Raw genomic sequence first — 14725 nt, 5'->3', positions numbered from 1 at the left:
ATCAACATTTGCGCAAACGCATTTATGTTCACAAAATTTGCAAGATACTGATTTATGTTTATAATTTAGCACGTAACATTACCATACATGACCTTTCTTCCTACCTATTTCTCGAAATTTCATGCATTAATTCACATGTAAGAGAAGTCCGAGTACCTCTTCAGAAATTCGAGTCAGAGAGAGGTGAGAGACCGACGTCTATTACTAACGGTTGTTCAGGGTTTATTAAATAGTACTTCATCTCTATTTCTACATAATTCTACATTACTTTACTAAATGATTCCTTTTCATCATTTGTAAATTAATACTTTGCTAATTTTGGCTATTGTTTAGCATTGGGGGAAAGCTTTTTCACCTACTTTTTTTGCGATATTTTATTCCGATGTGGTTGTTTTATGGTTTCATACGTTAAATTACGTTACCAACATTAAATTCAGATAGCACTGCAGAGTGAGCGTTAGCGAGTGAAAGCGGGTTAGAGCCCCGCATGGCACATTGTTTTCTATCTTCCTTACCAACAATTCACTTTCTTTTTTCCACATAAATCACTTCCATTTATCTTTACGGTTTGTCCAAATCACCTACTGCCCTAAAGAAAATTGTGCTCGATAGTTCCTTGACTACTTGAACATCACTAAAAACTCATTTGTTCCGTAAATCATCCTACTTTTTGCTGGTTTTGGCCCGCCAATATTAGTATTATTATTGCAAGTATCTTACTTTTTAGTGCAAATGGAAATGGAACTTTAAAAATCATATTATTAGTTATATAACGTACAGTCAAAGAATTTTAAAACTTTTAACCTCCACATTCTTTAAAACCTAGAAGTAAACCCTAATATATTAAAATAAAGTAATTTGTCATATGGTTATTGTAATTTGGAAGATAAAGTAAACAAATGAAAATAAATTCCTTCCCGGGAATTTATAGGCCAGGGAAAAACCCGGGAATATCCTCATTTTTTAAATTTCTTCCCACGGGGAATATTCCCACTGCCCATCACTAGGGATGGCTAGGTCCCCCCCAGCTTTGGGCTAGATCCGCCACTGGATAAATGTTTAGTTTTTCGTGATATCTTATTCAAGAGGTTAAAATTCGGAAACCCTTTCCTTGGGTACATCCCTGAAATCAACCATAACATTTTGATGTACTTTATGAATCTTACTTTAATTATTATGTGACTGTAAATAGTTTCTTAAAGCTTAAGTTTTCTATTGTCATACTCACAAGACACATCTTGAATCGCCAGTTCTATAAGCCGTAACAACCATTCCACAGAACTTTATAAAATCACAGTTCACACGAGTTTCACGAAGCAGCAAAATTTCAGTCTACCTTTCTTCTTCGTTCGAGAAATGAAGCAGAAAGAAGTAAAAATTCAGTCATTAAATACTGGAAACCAGTGTTCATTTGTAACCAGCAAGCAACTCACGCACGAAAGCATAATATTTAGAAGTTCCTAACAGAGAACAAAGGACTATAAATGGTGCGATGTATGGGTCGTTGCAAATATCGTATATTTAACATTTTTTTAACTGTTAATTTCTGTTTCGTTTTAGTTTATTCAAGAGATTACACTTATACCGATCTAAAGCTAAAAAATGTCTTTTAACAATTCACTCTCAAATACTACTTCCTGTTTGTAAGGAAATTCATAAAACAAAGGTTATATAACAACAAAACAATGGGTGATGGCTTGAAAGTTATTGAATACCTTAACACATTATGCATTGCTTTTTAAACGTTGTAAGGATTAAAACATGAATAAGTCTGTGGCTATTCGAGATTGTGTTTTCGAAGCGTTAAGCCTAGCAGCGAACGCGACCTAGGTGTCTACTCGGTATTTTTACTTTCGCCAGAGTTGTAAATCATACTGTGAGCCAGTCAGGGATTCCAGGTCTTTTTTCCCAGGTCTAGGTCTATAATAGCAGAGTCTCAATACTCTGCCCAAAGCAGCTGTTCCTTGCTAAAATCCCCTTGCCTGACAATACATAATTTCTTTACTCCTTCCTTTAGACATCTTTTAAACAACATGCGGTCTGGGACAGCGGTGGCTCAGTGGTAGAGCGTTCACCTCTGGTGCTTGGAGTCCCGGGTTCGATCCCAGCCCCCGCCAAGTAAAATTTGTGGTGGACAAACACCGCGTGCGAGGGTTTTCTCGGAGTTCTCCCGTTTCCTCCCACCTTCTTCATTCCACCATTTCATTCATTACTCATCATCACCGTCTCCTTTAGCCTAACCGGCATAATCGTGGGACGTAAAACTCAAAGATTTCATTTCATTTCAACAGGCGGTCTATTGTTCCGAAACGCAACAAATACGCTTGAGTCGACGTTTTCTATGCGTTTTTATTGCTTTCGCATTTGCAGCGCATTGCGATTAGTCATCCACATTTAAGTACATGGTCACCGTATTCCAAGCGTACGCATGATCAATAAAAACGCTTTGCGAACGCTTCAAATAGCCGCCTACTAAAATGTATTTGTAGTGACCCAATTCATTTATTCATATAAATAAATATCTGTATCGTTCTAGAAAAGTGCCTTCAGTCGTCGCTTCGATGGCTTCACTCTTTCAACGATGTCGATTATCTACAAGCAAGTTTTAATCCTGTCTTTGTCAGTGGCGTAGACAGAGATTGAGCTCGGGAAGCTTCAACTTCTATTTAGTATCCGGATTAAAATTAGGAATTACATTTCTGAACTTTCGGCATCTATGGTCATTTTAGCCCGTCATACACATGAAGAATGACGTCCTCGGCGATCACTCTGCCCGGGGAATTTGGAGACGAAGAAGGGATTGTGAAAGGAAGGAAGCGGCATGGGGCTATTATATTAGGTACAATCCCGCCACTTAACTGGTGTGAATGAGGAAAACTCACGACAAACCTTACTAAGGATGGCTGCCCTGGAAAAGCTGTTACACCTTTTCGATCAAGTGTTCACAACGGGAATCGAACCTAAGACAGCTAGCACCATACTTAATATTTGATATGAAGCCGATGACTGTGTAAACTTCGTATCTGTTTACGTTCGATTTCTTAACCAATTGAATCATTTCTGTCGTTAAGAAGGAGGGTGCGAAATCCTGGGGAAGTGAAATTTCTTTAATTATTTTTTTTAAAAGGAAATATCACCCCATTAACAACTTACTGGAAATCAAAAAAGTAAGACTATTTTTAGAAATTTGTGAATTATTTACAGTAATTCATATGTAATTAACATACATGCAGGGGAGTCATTTAGGGAGGGCAGAAGGGGGCAATTGCCCCCCCTCCAAGAGTTTGAGGAATACATCCCAGACAGCATGTTTGCTTACCGCAAGCTTGCCTGTCGCTTTTATTTGATTTTATTTCGCTTTGGCTTATACACAAAAGCTTATTTCTGCTTAGCGCAAGCTGTAGTACGGGCAACCCATGCTTGACTTGCGAGACGCTTTTCTTTAGATTGAAGTAAAAAGCCAGCGCGCGTTCGATTTTCAGTTGTTCTCAAAAACCACGTGACGCTGACCTCTTAACTTTCGGCGACAAGGTAGTGTTCGCGTTGTTAGCGTCTTGTTAGCATTCAGCTTGAATAAAGGACAAACTTAATTATTTTTTTAATTGTGCCGTCTAGTCCTCTAGTACTCTAGTCCCACGTACCTATAATATCACCCTTTATTTTCTCATATTTCGGTAACCATGAGGCATAACGAATTATAGTATTTATATATAAAGCATAAATGTGAACATAGATGGCAGCAGATTTGACCCTACTTATTTTGCGAAAGAATACAGAACTGTTGCAGATATTTTAATATAAACTTCAAGTTTAACTTACAGTATAAACTTTATCTGAACGCTGTGTTTAAAGCATAAACATTTTTCTGCGTTTTTATATAAAAAGGTAGAAATTTCAAATACTCGCGGCTAATATAACAACGTATTAGATATTTGTAAGAAGCAACGGCGCGTTGCTTGTCACCCTCGAAATTTAATATATGAGAACGTACACATTCCTCACGCCACGCATGCGAAATATTTGGGTGTGATATTAGATCATGGGCTCACGTTCGCTCCACACATCAAAGATGTAAAGCAACGAGCATTACGGAAAATCTCGGCATTGTACCCCATTTTTCGATGCAGTTCGCTCTCTCATGAGGTCCGCGTGCACATATTCAAGATGATAGTCCTGTCCACACTTTCTTATGCATGTCCTGCCTGGCAACATGCTTCTAATAGCCATCTTCAAACACTCGAAAGTGTACAAACGAGAGCCGGTCGCATCATCACTGGTCACGACAGATATACGCTCAACAGACAAATTCTGGAAGATCTAGAGCTGCCTCCTGTTAGAGAAGTTCTACGGCATCTCCATCATAAGTTCTGGCATACTTTACCAAGACATGTTAATCCCGCTATAGCCACCATCGGCACCGAATACGCTCTACGGAATGTTCATCGCACGCCACGCATTTAATATCTTTCCATAGCTTGTAAAAACATTATCAGCTACTCTGCGACAGTTGCAGATGTAGACCACCAGACATAATAAAACAATAGTAATACCCAACTAGCCACCTGCACATCTATATATATTCTTTATGTCATCTTATTCATGGAGTCAGGGGCTTCGGCCCGATACTCTTCACAAAACTTCACCATTACCGTGACCGTGACCGTGACCGTGGCCGTTGCTTGTCAGAACTAAAATGTAATAATTATGCTCATTTTGATGTTTTGCAGAAGCGGATCCGAGACTTGGGTGTTTTCATGGTTGTGCATTTGCTTCAATAATTGGGAAGGGGAGGGGAAAACATATTGTAGCATAGATTTAGTCAGACAGTTAAATTATACTGTTTATCTAAATTCGCTTACTGAAAGATTCCATATAACTTGTTTGGCGTGTTTTCGCTTGCAATAAGCTTAATAAAGCTTGCCATTGATGAGAATACGCTTAAACTTGGATTGCGTTTGAGATAATTTGACTTGTGTTTAACTTGTGAAGACAAGCTTGTGCAAGCCTTGCCCCGATGTAACTAACTAGCTTGCCACAAGCTTGCAGCAAGCTATTTGGTCTAGGAATTAATTCGTGCGGTTGGTACGCACACATTGAAGCTGTAGTACAAACACAAAATACATAAATACCTTAAGAAAAATATTGTCCATCGCTAGCCACCATTTTCGCCCATCTGTCAGGCAATGTACGGATTCCGTGGCGAAAGAAGTCCTCATCCTTGGAAGCGATCCAGTCAGAGACCCATGTTTCGATATCTTCTGAAGAAGTAAACCGCTGTCCAATCAAATCGTTGTTCATGCAATCGAACAAGTAGTAGTCCGAAGGAGCAACGTCTGGTGAATACGGCGGGTGGGGTAAAACTTCCCATCCGACATTTTCTAAATATTTTTTGACCGGTTTTGCGACATGTGGGCGACCGTTATTATGTTGAACAATAAGTTTATCATGTCTGTTCTCCCATTCTGGTCGTGTTCTGGCCAGAGCTTGCTTCAAACGCATTAATTGTCGTCGATAACGTTCTCCATTCATAGTTTCACCCGGTTGCAGCAGCTCATAGTACACCACACCTTTCATATGTCACCATATGCACAGCACAACCTTTGCACAGTGAATATCTCGTTTTGGTTGTGATAGACCTGGTTCACCTGGTTTCACCCAGGCCTTTTTTCGTTTAGGGTTCTCGTAATGGATCCACTTCTCATCACCCGTAATAATTCGATGCAGTAACCCCTTTCTGCTCTGTCGTTGAAGCAGCAATTCGCAAATGGTTTTTCGTCTTTCAACGTCTCTGTCTTTCAATTCATGTGGAACCCAATGTGACATCTTTTGAATCATTCCCATGGCTTTCAAGCGTTTGGAGACTGTTGTTTGATCAACGCCTAATGCTGCTACAAGTTGTTCCTGCGTTTGACACGAATCCTGCTCGAGCAATGCTGTCAATTCTTCGTCTTGAAATTTTTTTGGCTGTCCAGCTCGCTCTTGGTCTGCCAAGCCGAAATCACCACTTCTAAACCGTGCAAACCACTTCTGACACGTTCGCTCAGCTAGAGCATGGTCACCATACACATCCACCAAAATGCGATGACTTTCAGTCGCACTTTTCTGCATGTTAAAGTAATGCAGCAGGACACCCCGCAAAAACACTTTATCAGGCACAAATTGCGCCATGTTCACTTAACTACAAACTGGTGTTGTTGACGCTTTAATCCACTGATCTATACTACGAACGATACGCGATGACAGAGGTTTGCAACACATGTGTGGATACACGGAACTGTGGGACGCTCCGTTCGTTGCGCCATCTCTTGTCCACCCGCACGAATTAATTCCTAGACCAAATAATTGGCTTGCATAGTATAGCTTGCGGCAAGCTAATTGACCTTGCCACAGCAAGCTTGTGGCAACTTGCAGCAAGCTTAAATTGCTGTCTGGGATATACTTTAACCGATTGTCTACTAATATACTAGCACAAAACGTGGACGTCTTATGTCGGTGGTACTCTTGCCCCCTTCTCCCCAAGCGAAGTCTGAAATGACGCACCTGCATACATGCTCTCTATTAATGAGTGAAGTAGTATTTAGCAGTATTTCTAATCTTATAGTATTTAACAATTATGGATGTTCGAATATATGAACTGTAGTATATGTCGAAACGTTCCAGTGCCCTGGCGTTTTTATTTCTGTGTCCCTCCACGTCCCGTGTCATGATTTCACACCCTCCCGAGAAGTCAGTCTAAAGAAGGAGAAAATGAAATGAAATCATTCAGTTTTACGTCCTACGATTATGCTCGTTAGTCTAAAGGAGACGATAATTAACGTAACTGAATGATGATGGAAGAATTGGTAAAATGATAAAGTGAAAGGAAATGGGAGTACACCGAGAAAACCCGCGGACACGATGTTGTCTACCACAAACTTATTTAGTCAGGGATCGAACTATAGTAACCCCACGCACCAGAAATAAAACACTCTAGCACTGAGCCACCTATATGAATTTAAAAAATGCTTAAAAGTCTCAGCTAGACTCATTATTTCTAATCCCAACTCATATTAATTATGAAACTTTCTAGTCGTTCTCATAATATTATAACAGCTCTGCAGGTAACATATTAAAAGTGTAATTAGCAATATTCGTTATCTTGAAAATTTGTTCAATTATCTATTTCATAGTCTGTTTTAAAAAGCTATGATAAAATTAACAATTAATTGGCTACTTTAGTTGTTACGAAATGTTTTATCACTATCGGACGTTAATCTCTGAACTACTCTGGTTGTGCTAAGTTCATTCCATGCAAAGGAAAGCATACACACAATTGAGTACTATTAACGTCACTGCCTCATAAACAATTCACAGCTTTCGAGAGGATGTCTGTACAAGACGTAGTATCTCGAGTCCTTTCATTTTATCAACACTTTCACAGGATACTTACCTCCTAATATAGATAAAATTTAGTTTACGCATTAATTAGACACAAGAATTAGGGATTAGTAAAGTTTTCATTACTACTACTACTACTGGTAACCCTAGTAGCAGAAACAACTTGCCAATTGCTTGCTGTAAGCTTGAATTGCAAGTCGGCCAAGCTTGCATTCAGGTTGATTGAAAAACATGCAAGCATGCCGCAAGCTGAATTCCAGTACCGAAGTTACACGGGAGTAACCTTGCATTTAGTGTTCCATTCAAGCTTGACGCAAGCTTTTTACAAGTCAAGTCAATAGCCAATGAACGGCCAGTGATGCTATTACGCTCTGCGAAGTATCTAAAGAATCGCTTCATCTGTTGTATGAAAGCATGCGCTTCAAGTGCAAGCGTAGAAAACCAAAAGCCAAGCATGCTCCAACTAGCCGAAAGCTTTCTTGCTACTAGGGTAATGTTACTATTATTAGTACTACTAATAATAATTGTTATTCTAAAACAAAACCCCTCATTTATGCTTCTAATAATTCACATTCAGAATAATAGTTGTCTCTAGTCGCGCTGACTCCTACCTTCCGTCAATAGATGTCGCTATTATCGTCAAGAGCAATGAGGTAATTTGTAGACGATCAGAAAGCATAGTTCGAACAAATAATAATAATTTAGAAGATGTAGAAATCACAAATAATTTAGAATATTACAGAGACTCATGCCGCATAGGTCTAGTATAATTTGCGTGTCTTTAGCACCTAGCATCTTTCTTTTAGCATCCTGCCCAAATCTAGCATAATTTCAGCAAGTTTATCAAAAAGCTGCAAAACTTGAGATGAGAAAGAAGTTGATAGTGGGAATTAAAAGAACGGCAGAAATATTGATTCCCCCTCTCCCATTGATTCATACAGTCGGTAAACCATACAGTCAGTCTTATTGTTCGAACCAAGTTTCGAACTGCGGGAAGTCATCGCTTTACCGATGCCTTTACAGAAGGAGCGTGGGAGTAAAAACAATTTAGTTTTTTTTCTGAAAATGGGTTTTGAACGTTAAGATAAAACATGTAGCACACAAATGTAGGTGACTCAAAGTCCTTTCGCCATGTGTTTGGCCCAGTCCACCCAAAAGATGCAATTTTATATATATATATATATATATATATATATATATATATATATATATTTGTTAGCTCCACCCAGGGTTTTCTAATCCTTTTACTGCGAGGTCATTTTCTTTCAAAATATGTAAACAAACACTTTGCATTGATTTATACGATATATTTTTCCACATCCTGAGTTGTTAATTTTAATTTTACAGATTGTTTTTTGTTTAAGAACTCCTGAGTTAGTAATTATGAGAATCTAGCATAATTTGACCGAATCTAGCATAATTTCGATCAGGTTTTGGAATAATTCCGAGCTGTGAGTCTGGCAACGCTGGTCACAGAGCACCGAATAGTGCATAGTCGCCATCTGTTTTCTGTACGGGTAGGAATAGAGCGCTTCCCGGCGGAACAGCATGTTGTCGTAGTGGAAACTTATTACAAATGTGACTTTCGTGATTGTCGAGTAGTACAAGTACAGGATCTTCTGGTGATGGTTTTGCAATATGTAATAGGAGTATTGTGAATTCCTATTATTAATAATAAAAATAGCAAATAAGTTTGTTCTGATAATGGCGCTTCGTAAAGTGTATCGTCAATCAAAAAAGTTTGGAAACCACTGCATTATTACATATTGATAGCAAATTACGATGCTCCAAACCATGGCCTTTGTAAAAATTTGGAAATAAGTTTCATTGACTATACCTAAGACAAATCAATCCACAAGAGCATCGACACAAAACTAATTTCCAATGTAACAATCGCGTCGCATCGAAGTTATTTTAGTAACAGTATTTTGACCTACAGTGTTTATTTTTTTAAAAGTGGCAATCTTCAGTCAATTTACACATTCTTTTAAAATTCTAATTAGTAGTTTTAATATGCACACACTAAACTCTCTTTAAAAAGTACAACAATCATACACTAATTTCTGCACCAAAACATGGAACCAATTACGAATACCAAACCATACTACATCTGCCAACCAAATTCAGTGCTTGAAATACGAACAAAAGTGGGACCAAGAAATCAGAACATATATAACAGCGGCTCAGTAGACCGGAAATTAAACTAATTCTATGGCCTATGAAACCTGGAGGTTGAATGCCGCGTTCGCAAAAGCTCTCCATTGACTTTTGTCCTTAGCAAACTGCATGCAGTTTGTACTTTGTACTCCTATTTCTGCGAGATCCATCTTAATATTGGCCTCCCATCTGTGCCTAGGTATTCCTAATGGTATTTTTGCTATTGGATTTCCTGTTAAGACTTTGAAAGCGTTCCTACTTTCTTCCATTCTAGCTACATGAGCTGCCCACTTGAGCCTCCTAGACATGATCCTAACAATGTTCGGTAAGGAGTGTGAATTATGCAGTTTCTCATTATGAACTTTCCCCCATTCCCATTTCTCTTGGGTCCAAATATTCGTGTAAGGATCTTGTTCTCAAATACTTTACGTTCTTCCCTCACAGTAAGCGGCCATTTTTCGCAACCATATAGTACAACAGACATGATCATCGTTTTATATATTTTAAGCTTCAAATTTCTTGACAGAATTCGCAACAACATAAGTTTTTAAACTGAATAATAACACGAATTCCCTGTGTTTAGTCGACATTTAACTTCTTAGTGGATATGGTTTTGGTGTGTTAATATTGATCCTAGATATTTCAAAAGAGTAGACCGAAGATTGTTATCATCAATGAAAAAGGACGAAGAAGTGGAAACCGTTATTGTTACTTACGGTACTCAACATTTAGTGCAAAAATCATCAAATCTGAAATCCTAGCAGATGAAATAAGAAAAGGATAGGGTAATGTTGGTAAATTACATTAGTGCCAACAATTATTTCGCCGAGATCTATTGTCCTTAAAATATCTTCTAACAAACCTACAAACATCAGTAGTAGCTCTGAATATCTGTCAAACAGTCAGAAATAAGTTTGGAGGAGAAAAACTTTTCAATTACCTGCACTTACTACATACGGTAAGTTAAAGACGGTTTAAAGCGAAATATAATATTAACAATCACTATACTATAGGAAACGTAATGTTAATCACCACGGAATCTTATTTGGTGGGCAGCAAAGAAAGAGTATGTTCTGAACACATACATCTGCATAATTCAAGATATCCATGATGATTGTAGGATATAACTAAAGGGGCACGTGTGCAATAACAGAAAATTTCAGAGTGAAAGTAAGACTTGAGCAATCGACGATATTGGTTGATTTGGGGTCTAGCGTCACGTTCAGTAGGGAGACTATATGAGACGTGGACCTATAGTTTAACGTAGGACCCGAACCACACGATCTCCCGCTGCGAATTGAACCCGGTTCTCCCGTTCCGGAGACGCGAACGCTAACTATATAGCCACGAGGGAGCTCAAAACACACTGATTTACAACAGAAAGAAATAGAGCGCTTATCTCTGTTGGGTGGGACCCCCGATTCGATCTCCAGCCAATTAAGTTTGGGGTGGATAACATTGTGACTGTGGGTTTTGTCGGGGTACTCCCCGTTACCTCCCACTTTCTCATTCCATCAACTCTTCTATCATCATTCACTTGCCTTAATCATCAGTCCCCTTAACCTAAAGAGCATAATCGTGGGACGTTAAACTCAAAGATTTCATTTACAACAGAAAGAAGTCAAGATTTGTTCTCTTTTTCTTTGTAAGGAATCCTAAAGGTTTTTGTTTACAGGAAAACTTCTTATCTCTATATGTATAGTCTGTCTGTTCCTGAGTCTGTTCGGGTGACACAAAATTTCAGAAGCTACCCGATGAATCACCATCAATTTTGGCCAGGGTAAAGAAGGCCAGAAGCTAGAAATCGAGTTCGCTGATGGAGGTCATCCGTCTAGTTCATCCAAAGATAAAGACATTGAAAAATCAGTTCCTCATGTATTTCTATGGGGAGTAATTATCGATGTCATCCTTGCTTGATAGACTGCCCGCAGTATCGAACGGATTAGCTGGTTAGTACAATACTCAGGATACAAATTACTAATCTGTCCGTGAAATACAATGCTAAAATGAAATGAAACTAAATCACTTTCTACTCGACATATCTAAACATTTAAACATTTTATCTTTTTAAATATTCATTCGTATGGTTAAAGCGTTTGAGTGCGAAATGGAGTGTGATCAGAAATGTATACCAAACTCCATCTTGTGACACTATTGTTTATTATTTTGTGAAGTGAATTCAGCTCCTCGCATACGGCCAGTACCGGATTTATCTATAAGCTAAACAAGCTATAGCTTAGGGCTCCCACTCTGTTGGGGGCTCCCAAAAATAAAGGAAAAACTGGATTTACATTTCCAAACTATAAGAGAAACAGTAAATAAGATAAAATGTAGCTATATATAACAACAGTGCTTCGTGTTGTGTAAGTCCTATGATGTAAGCAAGGACCCCCTTCTGCTAGCCTTATTTTTAAAATATCACTAGTTTCTTCATTTCTTTATATAGGACGCCTACGCTCATCTGGACACATAAAGGGCTCCATTACCTTCAATAACTTAGGACACCACCAAACCTAAATCCAGCACTCCATACGGCTAATTATAACACAAAACAATAAGATTGTTTGGTAAGCCTAAAGAAAATAGGTATGTAGTGGCTGATGTGCGTATATTAACTTATATGCGGGAAATGCATGATTAGATCACCGGCAGAAGTACATAACTCGGATAAAAATCAAAGTGGTTCAAACTGTAGTTTAAGCAATATATGACGTATCACATAACCTTGTTCTTAATTGGCAAAATCTTGAAATTAAATCTTTAACATCCCACGATTACGGGCTTTAGGCTAAGGGAGACAAATTATTAACGCACAATGATGATGCAAGAAATGGTGGAATGAGAGTATGGGAGGAAACGGGAGTACCCCGAGAAAACTTCAAACACGATGTAGTCCATCACAAGTTTACTTGGCCAAGGATTGAAATAGGGATCCCATGCACCAGAGGTAAGAGCTGTACCACTGAGCCACGATGTTCTCTACTTAAATGAAAGGTTCAACCCTAATCAATCAGTCAATCAAGAAATATATGCCAAGCTTCATTAAAATCGAACAAATTCTATGAAAGTAATAGCTGAACAGAAAGGATACCAGTTTGTTATTATTATTCTTATTATTATTATTATTATTATTATTATTATTATTATTATTATTATTATTATTATTATTATTATTATTATTATTATTATTATTATTATGTAAGAAATAGTAGCCGAATATCCTTTTCATATTTCTCTCTCGTGCATACACTGTAAAAAATCCTTGTTATTTCAACGACATGCCTATGCGTTAACACGATTGTGTTAAAATATAACAGAAACAAGTGGTTAGAATAACTCACTCTCCATTTGGAGTTGTGTGTCAAATGCCGGTAATTGAAATGACACAGTCTGTGTGTTAAATTAACATAAGTGTAGAATTTTCGGTGTTGTTTTCTGCGTGATTGCCAAATATGTTGGGCTTCTACTTATAAAGGCTTATGATTTGAAGCTACAGACAAACACAGTAGAAAGAAATACTTAAACAAATCCAGGTATACACAAAATTTCATCTCCCACATTTAATGCATTTATTGCTTCTTTTTCTAAACGATTGTGTACTAGAAGCAGCAAACTCATCAACTTTATTAGATGGCAACTGTCGCCGATTATTTGAAAGTGAATATGGAAAAACTATAAAATAAAGTAAATAGACAGTCCTCATTTTGTTATAAAATTACATGGTGAGCAGATTTTATCTTCTCCTGAACGGTTATCGTCGAATATAAGCGGCTTAAAGGAGGACTCTGATTAGCCAAATTCAAAAGACCTCAACAATTTATCCCTCTACAAGCGACGTTTTCTTCATAGCTTCCAAGTCGGAAGAGCATGCGGCTAGTAATCGAAAGATTGGTGGTTCGTGCCCTCCCCCTCACCACGGGAGTATTTTTTTTACTTGTTTAAAGTGGTTCTTTTAGATTCAGCCCAATGTAAACACATTACGCATATAGGCGATTTAACATATTATGAGGGAGTAATTTTGTGGTTCATTAACGCTTACGGTATGGCTCAACACCGGTTGTGTGTTAAAGACGTAACACACCCCCTGTGTTAAACGCCAACACCACGGGGTCTGTGTTGAACTAACACCGCATAGTGGTAGTCACGCTGGAATCACTGCCTTGTGTTAAAATTGAGTTGAATTAACACAACCATTTTTACTGTGCACGGTCCTTGGTTCGATCCGAGCTTGCGCCATGTGAAGAATGTGGCGGTCAAACATAGGGATGCGCACGAGACAAGATTTGAGTCTGTCTCGTCTCGAAAATGTAGTGTAAAAGTGATGTCTCGACTCGAAAAACGTATATTTTTCTATTGGAAGAGCTGTGTCTCGACTCGAATTTTCTCAGGAAAATTCTGTCTCGACTCGACTCGTGCGCATCCCTAGTCAAACACGTTGTGCGTGGATTTCCTCGGAGTTCTCCCGTCTTCTCCCACTTTCTTCATTCATTTCACATCATCACCGTCTCTTTTAGCCTAGCTAGCATAACCGTGGGACGTAAAACAAACATTTCATTTCTATTCTTTTCATGTTTCTGAAGACTGTCTAAAATATACTTCACAAACAGATTATCTGTAATTAATATCTAACATTTTACTCATTAAGCTGTATGATGTAATTACGTCTCTATTTCATTAAGAATCTGTATTATTTCTTACCTTCCACAATAATTAAGCAATTAATCAACAATAAATTAACAATATTTTTTCTTCTTCTCCTTTCCCAGATCAATCTTCCTCGATCACTTTTGAAATTGACACTTTTCTTAATTGCTCACAAATTGTTTTACATCAGAAGGAAAATTATCTGTTTTGTTCATATCTGGTCCCAATCTCTTGACACTTTCTCTTGGGCGAATGTCCAGTCGCCACAATGAAATTATTGACTCTGTTCAAGACGTTGGTCATTATCTTCAAAAAGGTAGGCTTCCTACTATATCTTATCTCTGAGTATTGTGTCCAAAGTCAAAATTGATTATCATATATATATATATATTTTCTATTTCACTTGTTCAAGAAATGATATTGGCTATTTTCAATCTTATTATTACGTAATCGTAATTGTAAATATCACAATAGGGTATTGAGATCACTCACTAAAGCCTTCTGCTGATTCCATTCCGCGGAAACTATCAGCAGAATAAAAGCAAAA

General features: G+C 38.0%; 1 protein-coding gene across 2 annotated transcripts in view; it reads right to left on the bottom strand.

Annotated features, from left to right (window-relative positions):
* Window positions 1–14447, bottom strand: part of LOC145690813 (carcinine transporter-like) — a 76490-nt gene extending 62043 nt beyond the window's left edge. Inside the window, exon 1 of one of the 2 annotated variants that reach the window (XM_081766114.1) lies at window positions 14233–14447. Coding sequence is in view for 1 of the 2 variants with exons in the window: in XM_081766113.1 (XP_081622239.1) it covers window positions 1229–1237 (9 nt within the window). In the remaining variant the exon portion in view is untranslated. Of the gene's footprint in view, window positions 1–1228; window positions 1342–14232 lie in introns of those variants that run through there. The other variant, XM_081766113.1, reaches the window with a different exon arrangement.
* Between the last annotated feature and the right edge of the window lie 278 nt (window positions 14448–14725).

The sequence above is a fragment of the Thermobia domestica genome, chromosome 7, assembly GCF_964235325.1.
Source record: "Thermobia domestica chromosome 7, izTheDome1.hap1.1, whole genome shotgun sequence".
NCBI lineage: Eukaryota > Metazoa > Arthropoda > Insecta > Zygentoma > Lepismatidae > Thermobia > Thermobia domestica.
The sequence above is the reverse complement of the archived record's forward strand: the minus strand, read 5'-3'. Positions and strand labels throughout refer to the sequence as shown.